Source organism: Bison bison, unplaced genomic scaffold (genome assembly GCF_000754665.1).
Source record: "Bison bison bison isolate TAMUID 2011002044 unplaced genomic scaffold, Bison_UMD1.0 scf7180017864473, whole genome shotgun sequence".
Lineage (NCBI taxonomy): Eukaryota > Metazoa > Chordata > Mammalia > Artiodactyla > Bovidae > Bison > Bison bison.
In genome coordinates this window covers 7,782,025-7,803,933 of record NW_011495034.1, presented here as the reverse complement: position 1 = coordinate 7,803,933, position 21,909 = coordinate 7,782,025, and the positions used below count along the sequence as shown (strand labels likewise).

Below are 21,909 nucleotides of genomic sequence, written 5' to 3'. Positions count from 1 at the left end.
ACCAAAGAATTGATGCTTTTGAACTGTGGTGTTGGAGAAGACTCTTGAGAGTCCCTTGGACTGCAAGGAGATCCAACCAGTCCATTCTAAAGGAGATTGGTCCTGGGTGTTCTTTGGAAGGAATGATGCTAAAGCTGAAACTCCAGTACTTTGGCCACCTCATGCGAAGAGTTGACTCATTGGAAAAGACTCTGATGCTGGGAGGGATTGGGGACAGGAGGAGAATGGGACGACAGAGGATGAGACGGCTGGATGGCACGACCGACTCGATGGACGTGAGTTTGAGTGAACTCCGGGAGTTGGTGATGGACAGGGAGGCCTGGCGTGCTGCAATTTATGGGGTCGCAAAGAGTTGGACACTACTGAGTGACTAAACTGAACTGAACTGAACTGAATCTGTACTCTACGTATCCAGTGTAAACCATCACTCCTTGCATTGTGATTATTTGCAATACTTGTGCGTGCTGTGTGTTAGTCACTTCATTCATGTCCTACTCTGGGACCCTATGGACTGTAGCCTTCCAGGCTCCTCTGTCCCTAGGATTCTCCAGGCAAGAATACTGGAGTGTGTTGCCATGCTCTCCTTTAGGGGATCTTCCCTACCAAGTCTTATTATTTGTAATGCTTAGTAATTATTTACTCATTTGTCTTTTCCAAATAAACTATGAGATTCACTAGGCAAGGACTGAAACTCTCACTTTAGTGTCCTTTACACTTGTTTATTATCTCATATAGTTCACAATAATTGTGTTTAATGAACAAGGGATTATTAAATTCTGTATCAGTGGAGGGTTGCTCTCTTGAGTAATACACACACTAAACACGTTCCCACTGATGACCCATTGAAGATGCTACTAAAATATTTGGAAAGGGTTTACAAAAAATGGAGTTCTTTAACTCTGTGACCCTGCAATAAAACATATTATCAAAGCAGAAATCTTCCATTTTTTTCTCCACATAGGATATTTTTCAAATTGTATTGTGATCATCTTGCTTTAGGATACATGAAAAAACATGTGAAAGTCTGTGCAAGGGATTTCTTATTAATGTGATTATTTCATCTAAAAAAAGGAAAAAATTTACTCTGTTTAGGTGTGACTGTTGTATAGTTTGGGCCTGGAATATAGAATGCACTGAAGAGCATTTTAGATTTATTAGCACCACCTGGCACAAGCATGTTTTAATTATTTTTTACTGAACTATATTACTTTGCCAACAAGGGTCCATCTAGTCAAAGCTATGGTTTTTCCAGTAGTCATGTACGGATGTGAGAGTTGGACCATAAAGAAAGCTGAGTTTCGAAGAATTGATGCTTTTGAACTGTGGTGTTGGAGAAGACTCTTGAAAGTCCCTTGGACTGCAAGGAGATCCAACCAGCCATCCTAAAGGAAATCAGTCTTGAATATTCATTGGAAGGACTGATGCTGAAGCTGAAACTACAATACTTTGGCCACCTGATGCGAAGAACTGACTCATTTGAAAAGACCCTGATGCTGGGAGGGATTGAAGGAGGGAGGAGAAGGGGACAACAGAGGATAAGATGGTTGGATGGTACCACCGATTCGATAGACATAAGTTGAAGTAAGTTCTGGGAGTTGGTCGGAGAAAGCAATGGCACCCCACTTCAGTACTCCTGCCTGGAAAATCCCATGGATGGAAAAGCCTGGTAGGCTGCAGTCCATGGGGTCGCTGAGGGTGGGACATGACTTGAGCGACTTCACTTTCACTTTTCACTTTCATGCATTGGAGAAGGAAATGGCAACCCACTCCAGTGTTCTTGCCTGGAGAATCCCAGGGACGGGGGAGCCTGGTGGGCTGCCGTCTATGGGATCGCACAGAGTCGGACATGACTGAAGTGACTTAGTAGCAGCAGCAGTAGCTGGGAGTTGGTGATGGGCAGGGAGACCTGGCATGCTGCAGTCCATGGGGGTTGCAAAGAGTCGGACATGACTGAGAGACTGAACTGAACTGAACTGAACTGAAACTATATTACCCTAAACACCCTTTCATTACATCCTGATACTTTAAATGGGTCTTAGGTGAAAAAGTAAGACAGTAAGAAATGAGCCTCCATTATGATGTAAGCTCAGTGAGATTCCATCCTTAGTTTAAAGATCAGGGCATTGATTAGGGCACAGTTTAGGGGTGGAGCGTTTGTGAGGAGAACACATTAAAATGTTTGAATTTGGATAGGCCTGTTTAAAGTTGGCAGGCATGGCCTCCAAGGAACCATTATTTTTGCCATGTTAGTTATTTGTCGTATCAATTTTAGTTCCAGAGCTCTAGAATATTATATTCTGAAACCAGGATGTGAGAATAGAAGAGACAATAGTTAATATTATTTCATTTTAACTATACCCACATAAATAGTCTCATTTTCCTTTCTTAAGATGTTTTGGATCAAAAAGAGATTGAGGATAGGCTCAATTAATTAATAAAACTAGTATACTTTTGAATAGCAAAGAAGATATAAACTAAGCAATATATTAACATGGGGGAAAACTGAATTTTTTGTAAATTTTATAATATTCTATCAGAGTAACTCACAAATTAGCCTGGAGTTAGAAATCTTTCTAATAGAGTTGACTTCTTAACAGGCAAGTGTTTAAAAAGCTCTTGAGTTTTTTTTTTTTTTTAATTTAGAAAAACAGATCATCAATTTCCTCTGGGGCAACTAATAGAGTCTTCATTAGTGAATTGCTTTTGCCACCCTTAAAGCTCTCAATTCAAATCTCATTACTAACACCTTCCCCAATTAGTTTTTGGAGTGGGTTGAAATTGGGAAGGACAATTTTCAGTGAAAATTTTACATAAAGGGCAAAAAGAGCACTTCTTTATTACCATAAATTACAGAAGGAAGAAAATCTTTCTGAAGAAAACATAAAAACTAAAAATTATGTCTTTTTAAGGAGTTTAAAATATGTACCTTGAAGCAATATCTCTAAAGAAGATGAAATATCTAATTAGTGGTGCTTTGTTTACACTAATACATAAGTAGAGTTTAGTAATTTTAAATGAAGCCATCATTATTCCTTTTTGTCTTGATAGAAAGGCCTTTCCTAGGATTCATGAAGCATGAATCTTTCAACCAGCTGAGAAAAATCGTACCTGTCACAGATTGATTCAGAAGTGACTAATGGGACTGTGCTTGATTGATTGAATTGGCTAAGACATATTTCATCTCCCAGTCTCTAGAAGATACATTTCACCAAAAAAAACTTAAGACTACAGTACTCAAGTCATTATTATAAATCAAAAAGAGAAGATTTTAATACAGAAGTGGTCAACATCCAAAGGTCAAACAGGAAAATGGTTATATCGTTTTTCCACAAAATAAAAATTGCTTATCTGAAAGCCAATCACTTAAAAAATCTCAGATTTTTAAAAGACTATCAAATTTTAATTCTGGAAAATTGTCTCATGTATTTATTAGCATAATTTATAGCTAACACACTAAATGTTTATAGGTCCCCAGACCCAGGCTAAGCATTTTCAATAAAATACTGTAACATTTAGAGTAACCCTCATGAACTCACTTTCTCATTTTAACAAATTAGGAGACAGGCTTCCAGGTCCATTTGACTGAACAACTAAACTCTTACTACATTTGTTTATTCAAAAACATTTACTGTATTTCTTACTATGTGCTAGAACACATGTACGAATGAAATAAACCAACAAAGTCCTGCCCTAAGGAACATAGAGTCTACTACCCCAATTTGTTATCAGTTAGTATTATCCACATTTATCTAACAATAGGTGTACCACCACTCTTAACTTTTTTTTCCACCACTACCCCCATCATCTCTATTTATATTTTACTGAGAATAGAATGATAATACTGTATTTGAGGCTTGAAATTAGGCAGAAAAATATTATGTTGAATTGACCGAAAAGTTTGTTCAGATTTGGCCAACCTAATTTATCTGTGATGTGTTGGCAAAAGGAAGGTAAACTATATTTTATGTTACTTTGAAGTCAAATAGGACAACTTGTGAAATTGTAAGTAATTTGCTCACTGCCATAGAAATCAAGTTGAGTATATGAGTGTGGTCATCATTAATATGTTGAAAGAAGCTAGGTCATCCCACCTGTGAATTTTGTAACCTGGGAGTTCACTTCATTTTTATTCTGGTACATTGCCTGTAACTTCAGCAAAATAATGAAACCTAAGTCACAAAATTTTATAGAATTGATTATATTATGCATGTATATGATTAAATCCCCTTGATCTTTTAATTAAGTGTTCCACCAATATTGGTTATTTTTCCATTTTCTAGGATTTGGATTAGCTGGCATTCAATAAATGTCCTTGAACTTACATGGTAAAAATTATTTCAATTTTCTTGATTTCTTTGTGGTAATAATCCCTTTCAGAATATTATAATGACACATACCTACTGACAACTCAATAAATATTAGTTTACAGTAGGAACAATGGTTGACCTACTGCATTTGCATGGTTATCTGTAGGGATATTTAAGAAGTATTTATCACTAATGCCACTTATCAGTGATTAGTTAAGTTTCCATGTCCGCGTAATTTTAATACTTTTTTTTTTTAACCTGAAAGAATATTATTGCCTCCTCCCCCAAGAATTTACAGTAGAATTTTTTGTCTCCTTGATGTGGGAAAAAATAAAAGGAAATTTTGAGATAGCAATGCCTGGATATAAATTTATTATTTGTGTTAGCATATCTTCATTGTTCTAACTGTAACATTATTTCTAGTCTTTCTCATTCAGTTTTTCTTCTTTTTAAAAATCAATGTTGTCACTACTTAAAAAAAATTGTATTAGCTTTGATCTACTGCACTATGGTAAATTTAAAAAGATACTGAAATATATTTATATTACATTATGATAGACATAAATTAATACAGTAACCAACTGGAACTAAGTTCTGTAAAAGATATAGGCCAGAGATACTTTGATAACTGATAGATACAAGGACATCCTGTTTTCTTTGACTGAGTCATTCATCCACTGTATCAATATCTTATCCAGCTGGTAAAATAAGAAGACTGTTTACCCTTGCCATTCATGTCCTTCAAGCAAAATTTAAGTTTATTTATTTATTATTATTATTATTTATTTATTATTAAGTTTATTTATTTATTTTAAGCTCAAATGAATGCGCATGTACAAGCAGTGCCCATTTGCCTGTGTGTTGTTGGGAGAAAGGAATGATTGACTATTTAGTCACTTTCTGGATGACCTAAGCCAACCAGTGCTCAGAAAGTGTGACGCCCTTGTTGCTAGTTAGAAAGAAACCATTCAAAAACACATATGCACTTTGCATAAGCTAAGTTTATGGAGAGAAGACTGATATACTTCTTGGAGATAAGGGCAATCATAGATGCCTATGAATCCTATAACAGTCTTTGTCAAATTTTAATGTGCATACTAATAACTTCAGGGACTTGCTAAGAATCCAAATTCTTATCCAGCAGTTATTGATGGGACCTAAGATTCTACATTTCAGCAACCAGGTGATGCTGATGTTATTTTGTGAACCACCCTTTAAATATCAAGGGTATAGATAATAATCATGTTTTTTTTTTTTTGCTTTCATAGCTGTTGAAGGCACTTTCACATACATTATATCACGTGATTTAACAATAAGTCTGTTAGATTTGCATAGAATATATTGCTGATGAGAACTCTATTTAATAAGCAACTTTTTTTTTTTTTTTCTGGAAGTCACATACGGATGTGAGAGTTGGACCATAAAAAAGGTTGAGCACTGAAGAATTGATGCTTTCGAACTGTGGTGCTGGAGAAGACTCTTGAGAGTCCCTTGGACTGCAAGGAGATCAAACCAGTTAATCCTAAAGGAAATCAGTCCTGAATATTCACTGGAAGGACTGATGTTGAAGCTGAAACTCCAATACTTTGGCCACCTGATATAAAGAGCCAACTCATGGTAAAAGACCCTGATGCTAGGAAAGACTGAGGGCAGGAGAAGGGGGCAACAGAGGATGAGATGGTAGGATTGACTAATGCCTCCCTTTTCATGAGGATAATTTTGGTGACCTGTTGTAGCTGTGGTGGCTTTTGAGTGACTTTCTGTCTCCCCTGAGGAGAAGACTGCATAGCTCACAGCAAAGATAATATAGGAGCTGAAACACAAAGTTTGAAGAAATCCATTCAACAAACATGGCTATCACATGATATGCTAGAGAAAAACATGTACAACAAGACCAAGGCTGGAGAACTGTGTGGTGTGTGTTTACAGATAGAGAAAAGGCGGGAGAAAGTAAGTTTTAATATTCTGCTCTCACTTCAGCTCCATATCAAAAGCATCTTACCTGTTTACCTTGCCTCCAGTTTTGGCAGTGAGAAATGCAGTAACAGAACTTTGAAGATTTTGTTTATGAATGTTAATTTTCCTGATAAAAAATTACTTATGCAAATATTTCTGTTTTTAATTACATTGCTACTTAAAATTAATGCCTATTGCTTCCGAAAATAATATTTAGCTATTCTTCACTTACCTAATAAAATGCATGTCCTATTTGCTATCATTTTCACTGGGGGGGTGGGTAAAACCAAAGAATTTAGTGCCTAATAATATGGGATCTTCCTGACCCAAGGATGAAACCCAGGTCTCCTGCATTGCAGGCAGATTCCTTACTATCTGAGTCATGAGGGAAGCCCCATATGCCATGTCAAAAATAAATAATTGCTACAATGTTGACTCAGTTTTAAAAAAATGTTGTCATCTTTTGTTGCTGTTTTATTTTTAACTCCGTTGGTTAAATGTTGTAGTTTCTGCCAAATAAAAGGATTTTTGTTTTCTTTTGAGGAATAAGAGATGATGAACATGGTCAGATATTATCCAAAGGTTAGTACAATATGAAGAAAGGAAACTATGCCCTGTGTTTGGCAATGAACACATTAGTGGTCACCTTTCAGAAGAGATTTTAGGACAAAAGAGTACTCAGCAGAAGCATCCTCACGGACCCTCAGCTTGAATTTAATCTATCCTTTCAATGTTTTCTCAAAGGTGGGAGGGGGGCTATATTTTCTTCCTCACCATTAAGTTAATGCCCTCCACCTATATTGTGTATCCCAGCCCTTGATCTGGGACAGCTCACTTGGAATTAATATCTCCCTCTGGATTTCATGCTCCTCCTTTCCCTAGAATGCTCCACCCTATCACAGATACGAAAATGACAAACACAGCTCATTGATTCCACCTGCTGGAATATAGTATTTTGCCTCCTTTGAACAGCAAACTCCTGAAAAAAAGTAGTTGGGGTGTTCTACTTCCACTTATTACTGATAAATTCTCTTATTAATTCCTCTAAACTGCTTGCTACTTCCACCCCTTTACTAAAAATGCTCTCTAGTGATGATCCAGATGGGTGGGGTGGGGGCAGGGTGGAAGGGAGGTCCACGAGGGAGGGGTGTGTATGCATGGTGTAGGTTGAGTCACTAAGTTATGTCTGACTCTTGGGACTCCGTGGACTGTAGCCTGCCAGGAGTTCATGAGATTTCCCAGGCAAGAATACTGGAGTGGGTTGCCATTTCCTTCTCCAGGGAATCTTCCTGAACCAGAGATTGAACCTGGGTCTCCTGCATTGCAGACAGATTTTTTTACTGACTGAGCCACCAGGGAAGCATAGCTGATTCATTTCATTGTACAGCAGAAACTAACACAACATTATAAAGCAATTATACATCGATACAAAAATAAAAATGCCTTCAAGTGGTCATAAAATGACAGATTTTTGTTAAATATAAGGGCTTTTCTCAGGTATCATGCCCCTTGACTTTCCTGTGACATTAAGACTATTGATTTTTCTATTGATCCTTTTTCTTGAAAGTGTCTGGCCTTTAGGATGCTGATACACTGTATCCCTATCTTCCAGGTAACACACTCTCCTTTTTGACCTGTTCTTTTTCTTTTCCAAGAAGCTGCCCTTCATTCTCTTCTCTTTTCTCTCCAAGTTCTGGTTTCTTGAAGAAATCCTTCTCAGCTTTGGCTTCTAACTCCAAACCTCTAAACTTACAGATACATAGTGTGAGGAATCAAAGTGAAAGTTCCCTGTTGCCCAGTGTTGCTAGTACATCTCTCTCCCCGCAACCTGCATTTCCTCTGCAACTTCTACCTTTGATCACCTTCTCCATCCTTTCAAGGTTGAGACCTAGGAGTTTTACATATATATATATAGGCTTCCCTGGTGGCTCAGAGGTTAAAACATCTGCCTGCAATGCAGGAGACCTGGGTTTGATCCCTGGGGCGGGAAGATCCCCTGGAGAAGGAAATGGCAACCCACTCCAGTATTCTTGCCTGGAGAATCCCATGGACGGAGGAGCCTGGTGGGCTGCAGTCCATGGGGTCGCAGAGTCGGACACGACTGAGCAACTTCACTTTCACTTTTCACTTTCATATATAGCTAATGTCATCAATTTCTAGCCTCTTCCTGTGAAATAGGTTGACACTTACAAAAGTAGTGATATTAATTACACTATAGAGTGTGGTTGTGATTATATATACTCAAATAATTGAAAGGGTGTATAACAAGATGTTATTAGTATTTTTCAATGAGTTGCTAGGTCCTGTGATTTTTAAAAACTTAATTCCTAATAATTTCACACAGAATATTAGTCATGGCCATAAAAAAATATTTAAAGTAAACAATTTACTTCCTTATTGCTGCCTCTCTCTCCCTATCAATTTCACTTGCCTTTACAATACTAGATTACTATCAAAGCTCTTGAGTTGAATTTATGATTCAAAATTCTTCATGTAGAATTTCACCCTGCATGGCATTCTAAGACTTAGGATGTGACTCTCTTCTCATTCACCTTCTAATCATCCAGACTTTTCACCCTGGTTTCCTAAGTCCAGTTTTCTAGATTTCCAGAACCATGCTCATGTGTCTACACATCACTGCTGCAGTCTTGGCATCCTCTCTTCCTCTGTGGCCCCTGGAATCTACTTTGGTTCTTGGTCCTCTCCTCACTGTCTCTTCTCAAGTCACGCTTATCCCTGCCTCTGACTAACTCCTGAATATAGCTCCCATTTATTGAATCTGAAACAAATAGAAAACGTCAACTCAATTTCTTATTAACAACTCTACCAGGTGGGTGTAATGACCTTTCTTAAATAGATAAAATATTGAAACTCAGAAACATGAAGTAATTTAAGTCACATCCTTAGCAAACGGCAAGAGAGTAAAATTCATATTTTTCTTCTATAAAGTTGGCTTCCACCATGCTTTATAGTCACCTTCCTGTCTCAGATGCTCTTGCATACTCCTAAAATCCCAGCTTAATCCATCATCATATAGCACAGACTATAGGAATGCCCCCTCTCTCTAAACTCCTAGAGACTCTTCACTAATTTAACTAATTATCTGAGAGCCATCTTTCAATAGTTCATGTCTATGTCTTTGGTTAGACTCTCTTGGGATGGAAAACATCACTTGTTTGTAAACTTTGTTTCACCAAGCACAGTTCTTAACATATGGCAGTGATATTAGCATAATATATATTGTTAACAAATTGTGAATTGATCATGTTTTATAATAAAATATGTCATTAGCTCTGATTTCTCTTTCCTTTTAGGAAGATGAAAATAAATATAACATAAAAATAGACAAAAATATTTAATGTAAAGTACCTGATGCAAAGAACTGACTTCTTGGAAAAGACACTAATGTTGGGAAAGATTGAAAGCAGGAGAAGGGGATGACAGAGGATGAGATGGTTGGATGGCATCACTGACTCGATGGACATGAGTTTGAGCAAGTCCAGGAGTTGGTGATGGACAGGGAAGCCTGGCGTGCTGCAGTCCATGGGGTTGTAAAGAGTCGGACACAACTGAGTGACTGACTGACTGACTGAATAATAGGGAATTTATAGTGCATGTATTGGAGAAGGCAATGGCAACCCACTCCAGTACTCTTGCCTGGAGAATCCCATGGAAGCAGGACCCTGGTAGGATGCAGTCCATGGGGTCGCTAAGAGTTGGACATGACTGAGCGACTTCACTTTCACTTTTCATTTTAATGCATTGGAGAAGGAAATGGCAACCCACTCCAGTGTTCTTGCCTGGAGAATCCCATGGACGCAGGAGCCTGGTGGGCTGCCATCTATGGGGTCCCACAGAGTTGGACATGACTGAAGCGACTTAGCAGTAGCAGCAGCAGTACATATATTACTTTTTCCATTATATATCAAAAGTAAAATAAGCCATAAAATACAGTGTTGTTTATAGGAATGGGTGACATGATGCAACTTTTAACTGACCAGCAATTTTTCGCTGACACCAGTAAGCCTGCTTACAACAGGAGAGCAATTTTTATACATAGCTTTTCCTTTTTTTAGATATATCTAAAGCTCAATTATAATTTTTGATATTAAGATTCAATGTATCATTTTGTCCTTATCATGCACTTTTTCACTGTTTAAAATTGCTCATTTTTCATTTATCATCCAGAGAATGCATACTTTCAGATTTTATGCTGTGGCTTAGTCACTCATATAGTCTGCGACCCTATGGACTATGGCCCACCAGACTCCTCTGTCCATGGGATTTTCCAGGCAAGAATATTGGAGTGGGTTGCCATTTCCTTCTCCAGGAGATCTTCCTGAGGCAAGGATCAAACCGTGTCTCTTGCGTCTCTTGGCAGGTGGATTCTTTACTACTGGTGCCACCTGGGAAGCCCTTCAGATTTTATAAAGTCACTCAAATGATTATGTTCATTCATTAAAAATACAAAAACACTTAAGCAATTCCTTTTGATATGTTGGCAACACTTTTGATACAAAGGAAAATAATTCAGGTTAATATTTAACCTATACATGGAATGGTGAAGCAAGAATTACTTAAATGTATGTTAAAATGTGCTCAAGTATATGCAAATATTTTAAAACCAATTATATGAATTTCTGGACTGGATGAAGCACAAGTTGGAATCAGGACTGCAGGGAGAAATGTCAGTATCCTCAGATATGCAGATGACTACCACCCTTTGGGAGAAAGTGAACAGCCTCTTGATGAAAGTGAAAGAGGGGAGTGAAAAACCTGGCTTAAAACTCAACATTCAAGAAATTAAGATCATGGCATCTGGTCCCATCACTTCATGGCAAATAGATGGGGAAACAGTGGAAACAGTGACAGAGTTTATTTTCTTGGGCTCCAAAATCACTGCAGATGGTGACTGCAGCCGTGTAGTTAAAAGATGCATGCTCCTTGGAAGAAAACTATGACCAACCTAGACAGCATATTAAAAAGCAGAGACATTACTTTGCCAACAAAGGTCCATCTAGTTAAAGCTATGGTTTTTCCAGTAGTCATGTATGGAGTCATGTATGTGAGAGTTGGACCATAAAGAAAGCTGAGTGCCAAAGAATTGATGCTTTTGAACTGTGGTGTTGGAGAAGACTCTTGAGAGTCCCTTGGACTGAAAAATCAAACCAGTCAATCCTAAAGGAAATCACTCCTGAATATTCATTGGAAGGACTGATACTGAAGCTGAAGCTCCAATACTTTGGCCACCTGATGCGAAGAACTGACTCATTGGAAAAGACCCTGATGTTGGGAAAGATTGACTGCAGGAGGAGAAGGGGACAACAGAGGATGAGATGGTTTGATGGCATCAGCGACTTGATGGACATGAGTTTGAGCAAGCTTCAGGAGTTGGTGATGGGCAGGGAAGCATGAATGGCATGCTGCAATTCATGGGGTCACAAAGAGCTGGACACGACTTAGTGACTGAACTGAACTGAACTGATCTGAATGTCTGCATGTACACTGTATCACTTTCACTCTAAGGAGAGATATAGATATAACCTTATTGCATATGTAGATACAGGTGTGTAAATATCTTCATAAACATCTTCATATAGATAGTTTATATCTTTATCTTCATATAGTATATAAAATATTTGGAATAGAGTTAGCCCTAGAAAGATTGTAATTAAAAGAAGTTTTCATCAGGAATTTTAGTGTTTTCTTCCTGTCCTTTATTCTATAATGTTCCTTCTTCTAACTTTTAACACCTGTCTTAAAAATGACAAGCTAATCTCTTGTCTCCTTTTCTCATAAAAATTTTCAGGAAGTCTCTTTTAAAAGTACTCCTATTTTCAAATTAAAGATCAGTAATACAATGGATTACCTCTCCTAAAATATGTGGATATTCAAATAGTAAGGGAGAAAATGATTGAACTTTTATGTTAAACCATATGAAACTACTGTTTTTTAGGTAAAAGATGTTCAAGTGTAGGCGATTCCATAAGGTTCAACCAATTATAAGATTTAGGCATTTGTCACAATCTGGCTACATCCTCTGAAATTCAGATTGTCCCATTAGCACTTTGAAAACAGTATTCAGTTGCCCACTAGATAAATAAGGAACAGCATATGTTAACAGGTCCAATACTTGGACAAACAACTAAAATCTGCTACCAGAAAACAGAATCCATATTAATTTTAGCATACATCTGTTTATTACTTATTACAATGAAAATATATGAAATACACAAGTATTTTTCAATGTTTTCAGCCTTGGACAACCTGGTCATAACACCAGCCTTGTTCATGATAAACAGAATATAAATTAAAAGGTAAATCTCGCAAGGTTTCCTTACCTGCTTTCGGCATCTTTTCATCTTTTTTAATTTCAGGTTCTGGGGTAAAACAAACAAATTGGAAAAAAATAAGCATTTTTTAAAAATCAGTACTAAATGGAATAATAGGCAGGCTTTAATAGATTTTTCTCATTTGTTCTCAGTTTCAATTATAGTTTCATACTTTAAACAATATACAATGGAATATGTATTTGAAATAAACTATAAAGTAACTTAAGCAAAAGTACTTTGATTTAAATTTCTATTAAAAACTGAAAAGTTTTAGTATACTAATCAAGAAATTTGGCATTATACTAATCAAGAAATTTGGCATTCTGTCTTCAATAAGAACCATCTATTATGATTCATAAATTCTCTTAGCATTGCAGATAAGAAAATTAGCCAAAACTGCTCAGGAAAAAATATGTTCTAATTTTTCCTAATTTGACCAATTTAAGCAATTTTCTATTTTTGAAAATATACATTGAATTCATGGAGCTCCACCTGGTGGTTAATTTAATCATTTCAAACTGGTATAATTGTTTTTACTAGTATTTGTTATTAATTTTATAAAAATAAAAAAATGGTTTAACTTTGGTATAATAATATAAACACATTAAAATATTGTCCTTTCTTACTGTCCTAGGACAATGGCATTTGTCTATAAACTCTGCATTCTAACTTAATATAAGTATAGGATAAATACATAGTGTTTTGAGCTATCTTCATGACATTATCCCAACCACTGTAATAATTACATATTTTCATATTTCCCAGTCTTTTCCCTTATTTAAACAATTTTGCCTAGGTCTCAGAGTTCTCCTTTGTTGGCATAAATTCTTATTTGATTAATGGAAGGGTTCTGGTACATTACAATTTTTCCTGCTTTCAAACAGCAGAAAAACTGAGCTCGTGGTTGAGCTATTATTGAGTATAAATTTTGTGTCAGGCATAGTGCTAACTGGCTTTATTTAGGGCTTAGCCTAATAGGGTCTATTTTCTAAAGTTATGATTTTTTAAAACATAAAAGCTCGTTTGCTTAACTGCAGAATTGGCTGTAATAGAGAATTGCATAGCCATTGACACCCTACTTCCTGTAACACTTGAATGCACATCCTGTGAAAAGTGATTATCGGTACTATTGCAGGTCCACACTCCCTGGCACGTATCTCTCTTTTTCAGTTAATACATTCATTAGCTGGGGAAGAAGTGGAGTTGCTCAGTTGTGTGCAACTCTGCAATTCCGTGGACTGTAGCTTACCAGGCTCCACTGTGCATGGAATTTTCCAGGCAAGAATACTGGAGTGGGTTGCCATTTCCTTCTCCAGGGGATCTTCCTGACCCAGGGATCGAACCTGGGTCTCCCACATTGCAGGCAGACGCTTTACCCTCTGAGCTACCAGGGAATCCCATACACTATTTTAATGTTTCCTATGTGCCTTAATGTTATATAAAGTTTTGTTATACATTTTTTTAAATTAAATTTTTGTTTGTTGTCTGTATACTGTCATTAGATTTTAAGTTTCATAAGGGCAAGAGCTGTGTCTTGTTTATTACTCAAATATCAGTATTTGGTCAAATATCTAACAGGTGGTGTTGTGATCAATAAATATTGTTGAGTGAATGGCTGAACAAAACAAATTCAGGCAAAGAAATATAGAGCAAAAAAATATATAAAAAGATGAAATGCTCCCTCCTGTGTATCTGTAGTCCTAGAAGAAATTGATTAATCCCATGGTTCTAGAGTTAAAGAAAAATTCAGTGTCCTAGGATGGGGTCCATAGGCATTTTGTTCATCATGTAGAACTGTCTGTTTGAAAGTTTTTCTTCTCACTGTACACTTTTTTTTCTCCCCTGTCAATCACATTGCCACTATAATCTTGAAATGGAACCATTTTAGCCTTGATGCTTGTCAAAAGATCTTCTATAAAAAATAAAAGTTGTGGGGAATATTTTTATCATCTATGTGCACAGTACAATCAGAACCAACTTCTACCTTGTTCATGAAATTTTATAATTTTATAATTACATAAATGTCTTATCATCATGCAACATGTACGGGGCTATGGACCCTCTCATGATGCTGGAACTACTGACTTTCGGTGTTATATAAACACTAACAAGATAAATGCACAACTTAGGAATTCTTGGCAAGTGTGGAAAGAAGGCTCTTGGATATATAATCTAGCTTTAATAGCAAGCTCATTTATTTAGTTTTGTTACCTTGGGCATAACTTAAAACCTCGTCTCAATTTTGTCATTGCTGAAATGGAGAAAATAATGTGAAACTGATCAGAGAATTAAGAGTAACATACAGAAAAAGCTTACTTATTTTAAAATTATGCTCATGAACTTAAATTGCAGCACCTCCCAAGGTAATTTTCTTTTGTTCTTACACAACTGGGATTTTACCCTTGAATATGCAAAGCAGGAATTGATAGGTGAGTATTTCTAAGGTGAACATCTCTTTTATTAGGCTACTTGGTCACTACGAACTCAGTGTCTCTGTTTTGCAGATGGCATTTTTACTGAAGCTTGTCTTTGAGTCATATATAGATGCCTGTTCTTAGTCATATCAAAATGATAACTAGATATATATGTCTTATACACATAGACATATTTTATGTGTTTATGTTGTTGTTGTTCAGTCACTAAGTTGTGTCCAACTCTGCAAACCCACGGATTGTAGCACACCAGGCTTCCCTATCCCTCACTATCTCCTAGAGTTTGCTCAAACTCATATCCGTTAAGTCAGTGAAGCTATCTAACCATTTCACCCTCTGCCGCCCTCTTTTCCTTCTGTCTTCAATCTTCCCCAGCATCAGGGTCTTTTCCAGTGAGTCGGCTCTATGTATACATCTTTCAGTCACTCAGTTGTGTCCAACTGTTTGCGACCACATGGACCGCCAGGCTTCCCTGTCCCTTATCAACTCCCGGAGCTTGCTCAAACTGATGTCCATTGAGTCGGTGATGTCATCCAACCAATTCATCCTCTGTCATCCCCTTCTCCTCCTGCCTTCAATATTTCTCAGCATCAGGGTCTTTTCCAATAAGTTGGCTCTTTGCATCATGTGGCCAAAGTATTGGAACTTCAGCGTCAGCATCAGTCCTTCCAATGAATATTCAGGGTTGATTTCCTTTTGGATTGACTGGTTTGATAAAAACAATATACATGTCTATAATAATGTGTGCTCAGTCATGTCTGACTCTTTGCGACCCTATGGACTGAGACCACCAGGCTCTGATCTCAATGGGATTTTCCCAGCAAGAATACTGGAATGGGTTGCCATTTACTCCTGCACAGAATTGTCCCAACACAGGGATCAAACTCACGTCTACCTGTGTCTCCTGCATTGAAGGCAGATTCTTTACCACTGAGCCATTGGGAAATCCCTATATATGAATATACATTTTTTTTAAGTTTAGTCAAAAGGTTTAATTGAAGTTTCAGGAAACTAAGGGCAGTGAATGATGCTGAAGATTGCAACCTGGAAGTTGGAAAAAGAGAATAGGAACTTTTATTTTCACCCATCTATACTGCTAAAACATTTTTACCATTATTATTATTATATAAGAAAAATATCTGGTGTCCATAAACATTTTTCACGAGCCCTTCATTTGAGCTTCACACACAAGCTCTGCAGAAACATGGAATCAAACAATCCCCAAGCTGAATGGTTGAAGCAGACAGCCTGCCAATTTGTATGTAGCAGAGTTTTCCAGGCTGTTGATTTCATTTATGAAATGTGAATTGCTGGTGGGCCTGGGGAGGGGAGCTTCATTAATGATTTTTCAATGTCATCAACACTACATTCTCAAGTGAAGCAGGCCAACCAAATTTAAACATGCATATGCTTGAGTTTAAAAAAGGGTAGCAGTGGAAAACAACTTTGTTTAGGAGTCTCTGCTTTGTCTTCACAAATCAAAAAGAAGGTATAAATCCCAAGAATGTGCATTCTTTTTCGAATGTCTCCATTTTAAATACTTTGCAAGTTAGAAGCTGAATGACACTACTCTTTGTTTTCCCAATCTTTTTTATCATTATCACACAATAAAACAATTTATCATTATCACACTGTTATTTGCTTCTTCAGCACATAGGAGCTTTATATGTGCAATAAAATATAATAATTCTTGGTTTTGCAACCAGTGATGTTTTGTATATTCTACATGACACTCAGTAAGTGTATTATATACATTATCTAAAATTTATTTAAATAATGTTAAATATTCATAAATATTTATTAGCTCACTAACCACAGTAGAATACAAACTTCCTGAGTCCTGGGATGATTTTCTGTTTTATCTTTTATATGATAGTGCCTAGATCAGTGCTTTGCACAGACTAAGGATCAATAAATATTTGCTGTATGAATGAACATACAAACCTAATATAAACCTAATATTACACCCACTTTATAGATAATAATATTGAGGCCTACAGATAATAACATTGAGGCTTAATACTTATCTATGTATGTACTTCCTAGTAAGTGGAAAAACTGGTCTCTGAATACTGATTTTTTCCAACTCTAAAATGTGAAGCATTTGTAAGCACACTGCTATGGGTTTTTCTGGTGGCTCAGACAGTAAAGAATCTGCCTGCAAGGAAGGATCCCTGAGTCAGGAAGATCTCCTGAAGATGGGAATGGCTTCCAGTATTCTTATCTGGAGAAAACCATGGGCAGAAGAGCATGGTGGGCTACAGTCTACGGGGTCGCAAAGATTTAGACACAACTGAGGGACAAACAAACACACAAGCACCCTTCTATAACTACTGTTGATACAGATAGAATGAATGTTTTTAAATATCTCACACAAAAAGACTACATAGAAAGCCACATACTACATCGTATAGGTACACATTACTAACAGAGTCATTAAAATTGTAATTGGCATGAACAGTAAAGCCATTGAGGTTTCTATTTTTTTTAGCCAGTCATTAAAAAATGAATCATATAAACAATTTCCTAAATTAAGCTGGTTAAACTAGATAAATAGACTGACTATTGATAGAATATTGATAACTGCCTCACTCACTGCCAGAGTAGTAGTTAATATTTAGTGTCAAGGAGAAACTTTACATTTAAAATCAGGTCACCAAATCCATTTGTATGAAATATATAAAGGAGCTTCAGTATTGTTTTCCTTTGTCAATTGTATGTCAGTTTTGGTCTGAGGGAGTCTAGAGAGCCTGCTAGCAAAGGAGGCAGGTCATGCTGCCAGGCATGAGTCCCAAATGTACCTCAGGTGACTGTGTGACCTGGGCAATTCACTCCTAGCATTTCAATTTTCACATTAATGAAAAAAAGGATTGTTGTGAAAATTAGATTGAACACAACTGTGAAGCACTTAGAACAAAGCCAACAGTGTATGTTAGTCTCTTTACTGATATTTGAAATGATTTTTCTTATATTTTTCCACCATAATGTTAAAGCATATTTAAATATAAATATATTTAAATAAAATAATTAAAGTTATATTAAATGAAGTTACATTCATAAATTTAAATCCATGATTTTTATATCTTTTGAGTAGTCATTTGCACTTTTCGATGAATATCTGCTACTATTACAATTATACACATATACACATTTACATTTCACTGTGGTCCTCATTGGGCTTCCCTTGTCGTTCAAGTGGTAAAGAATCTGCCTGCAATGCAGGAGCCGCAGGTGACACAGTTTCGATCCCTGGGTCAGGAAGATCTCCTGGAGGAAGAAATGGCAATCCACTCTAGTATTTTTGCCTGGAGAATCCCATGGACAGAGGAGCCTGGCGGGCTTCAGTCCATGGGGTCGCAAAGAGTCGGACACGACTGAGCGACCTAGCATGCATACGCACGTGGTCCTCACTGTATTATTTAACAATAAATGTTTTGTAAAACACACACACACACACTTTCACATTTTCCTTCCTGCGTGAGAGAGAGAGCACTACTGTCACTGTAACCAGCTTCACTACAAGATTTGGGATTTGGAACAAACTTCAGTGAATCCGTGTTTCTTCTTAATTATGTCTTAAGAGAGACTGTTGAAAATAAGAGATGTATTTTAGTAGGTAGCATTTGATTTCATCTGCTGTGGACGCAAGATTTTGTAATCCAGGTAAATACAACTGTGAGAAAGACAAGCTCTGATTACCCATCAGTTTGACTGGGATCATCTTTAGTTCACAGACTTCCAAAAACACAAAACTGCCCTGAGTTTGGGTAAAGTCACAGAGAGAACCAACACCTACCAACTTCTACTCCACTTTTCATCTTATCTCTGTCTACATTTCTTTAATTCAATACTACATGGGCAGTTTAATTTTTTTCCTTTCTCTTATTTAACCACGTTCACATGTTTATGAAACCTCATGCATCTTCTATGCTCCTATTTTTCTTGCTTGAGTTTTTAAATCGGTGTTATCTTTGGTTGTAAACTGAGGAATCCTTTCATGCATAATAAAGGGGTAAGGTGATGGTGTTCTCAAGTAATTGCCCAAGCTCATCCAAAGCAAGAGATCATTTGTTCAGCGCTGCAGTTGGAGAAAAACCAACCAACCAAACAAAAAAGTCCTTCAGTTTAAAACTTATTTCCCTATTTATTAACCAAATGATCTAATGCAAGGCATCAGAAAGACTCTAAATTTTAAATTCCTAACCTTCTGAAATGGGAACAATGATAATTAGCTGATGTATCTGTGGCTGAAATGAGACTGGATAATTTAACAAATATTTCCTGAGCATTCATGTACGAACATACAACACATAGACATCCACAGATTGGATGAAAACTTTGGTATGCCTCATTTAAGGCACCACTGGAGGCCGTTTCACTTTTACTCTCTTCCAGCTTTCTTTACCAAGTATCCTGAGATCTTGGAGGACAAGGATTGTGTCTTCTTCATTAGTGGAGTCTCATGACTAAGATATCCCCAGAATATTATACTATCACTCAAATGTTGTTATGAAACAAAACAATTTAAGACGTGGTTTAAAAATGCCAAGAAAATAAAATTTATGTTTCATTTTTAGATGGTTTAGACCAAAATATAAAGTAGAATCCTTGTCCCACTAATCAAAAATTTGCATGGGTGGAAAAGACCATTAGAATGGACCCAGCAGACACACAACACTGGGGGAAATTATCTTCAGATAACTATCTGGTAATTTCAGAGCTGCAGTTAGAGTCTCAAGCTACTGGGCACAGCGCTCTTTGCATAACAGGTATGCACACATACACAAACACACCCCCACCACACCCATGGTGTGTATTTCTGTCTGTGTCTGTCTCTCTCTCACCTCTCATTCCCATTGTGTCAACAGGAAAAGAAATTATGCTTTATAAGCTTCTATAGTTACAGTTCTAAAATAGCTTTAGTTCACAATACAAACACTTAATGCCTGACCCAATGTTTATGCCTAAGTCCTGATTCGGCAACACTTCTTTGGCAAGATTCCCACAGGACTTTGGTGCTCACAAAGTAAGTTTGCTGAGTGGACACTAAAAACACAAAATGAGCCAGAGGGCATTCTCTCTTTGCAGCGCAGAATAAATGCGTACATTTTCCCTGCCTCATCCTGTCATCGTTTCATTTTTGTGATCCTTTGTCTTTTGTATATGCTAAATACAATGTACCACATTGCTGATAGTGTCACTCTGTCTCTATCTAATCTTTTTTTGCATGCCTTGCTATGTGCCTCATTATTCTACCTTTCCCTGAAACTTCCCAACATGAAGACTCTGTACTGAAATAAGTAAGAAATAATGTGAGGAGACTGAACATACTGTAGGTCGCACAGATAATAGTCAGTATGAACAAGGTCCTGTGATGTTCTCTGAAGATGGCAGGAGAGGTGGTTGGATTTATTGCAGGTAATGAGCCAGGTGACTTTAAACCATTCAGATGGTCCAGAAAATGGTGGAAAAATCACTTGCCAAGGCAAATAAGCAGACATTCTTATTCTTTTTCCCCTTAACAAAAGAGAGTCACTTTTTCTTACTTATATCTCTGAGCACCAGCATGCATTTTCTTTGACTTGAAGTGAGAATAGTCAGTTACATTAACAAAAGGTCAAAGGTCATAGGTATGGATCATCCTACATCTGGTTAAATACTTAAAAATAATAGATGACCTGATATGAAAAACAATACATTTAAAGCTTTTTAAAAAAGTGAACAAGAAAAATAAAAATGAATTAATAAATAAAAACTATGATATTTAAAAACTTTTTCCTTCAAGGAGAGAAGCACGTTAGGATATTTGCATAAGGTGGCTTGGAGTGACAAGAAACATGAACACACAGAGTGAAAGTGAGTCATTCTTTAGAGGGCTTAAATGGAAAGAATACCAAGGAAGGAGTACTGAAGCTTTACATTTATAACTGTCCATATATTTCACATACATATAGTTGTACATATATTATGTACATTAGTTTTTTGGAGGAAGGAAGTAAAATTCACAGTACTTGGATGCATTAATTTTGGAAAGCCAGTGATTACAGAAAAAATTTTGGCAGTCTCAACTACTTCACTTACCAACATATAACCACTTTCCATTCATTCTATCAACTTGGCAGTTTGGCCTGATGGGCTTAACTGGAAAAGCATTAGGCTGTTAACTGCTGCTTAGAATAAAAGCGCTATTGTTATTGGTACTATTCTTATCTTCAGGAAAGGAACTGTAAATCACTTTTGTTCACATGTTTGGCAGAATTCAGCATGAAGCCTTCTGGTCCTGGACTTTTCTTCATTAGCAGGCTTTTGATTATGTTCTCATTGTTATTATTCTGTGCAAATTTTTTATTTCTTCATGATTCAGTCTTGGCCATTGCATGCGTCTAGATATTTACTCATATCTTCTAGGCTATCCAAGTTGTTGGCATAGAAACATTCACAGTAGTCTTTTATGATCCTCTTTTTAATTTTTTGTAGCAAGAGTTATAATATCTCCTCTTTTACTCTGATTTCATTTTACTTGGCTCTTCACTTTTTTTTTTTTAATCTAGCCAACGGTTTGTCATTTTTATTGATCTTTTCAAAAGACAACTCTTGGTTTTGTTGATCTTTCTACTCTTTATTTTGTTTAAGTCTGCTCTAATCTTTTTTATTTCCTTCCTTCTGCTAACTTTGGGCTTAGTTTGTTCTTTTTTACTCTAATACCTTGAAGTATGAAGTTATGTTGTTTATTTGAAATCTTTCTATTTTTTAATGTACTTATTGCTATGAACTTCTCTCTTAGAACTGCTTTTGATGCATTCTGTTAAGTTTTGGTATGTTGAGTTTTCATTTTCATTTTTCCGAAGATATTTTCTAATCTCCCTTTTAATTTCTTCTTTG

The 21,909-nt window shown here is 36.6% G+C and overlaps 1 protein-coding gene across 1 annotated transcript in view; it reads right to left on the bottom strand.

Annotated features, from left to right (window-relative positions):
* Nucleotides 1-21,909, bottom strand: part of LOC105004230 (triadin-like) — a 39,566-nt gene that overhangs the window by 7,596 nt on the left and 10,061 nt on the right. Inside the window, exon 3 of the mRNA XM_010861776.1 lies at nt 12,605-12,643. Coding sequence (XP_010860078.1) covers nt 12,605-12,643 — 39 coding nt within the window. The remainder of the gene's footprint in view (nt 1-12,604; nt 12,644-21,909) is intronic.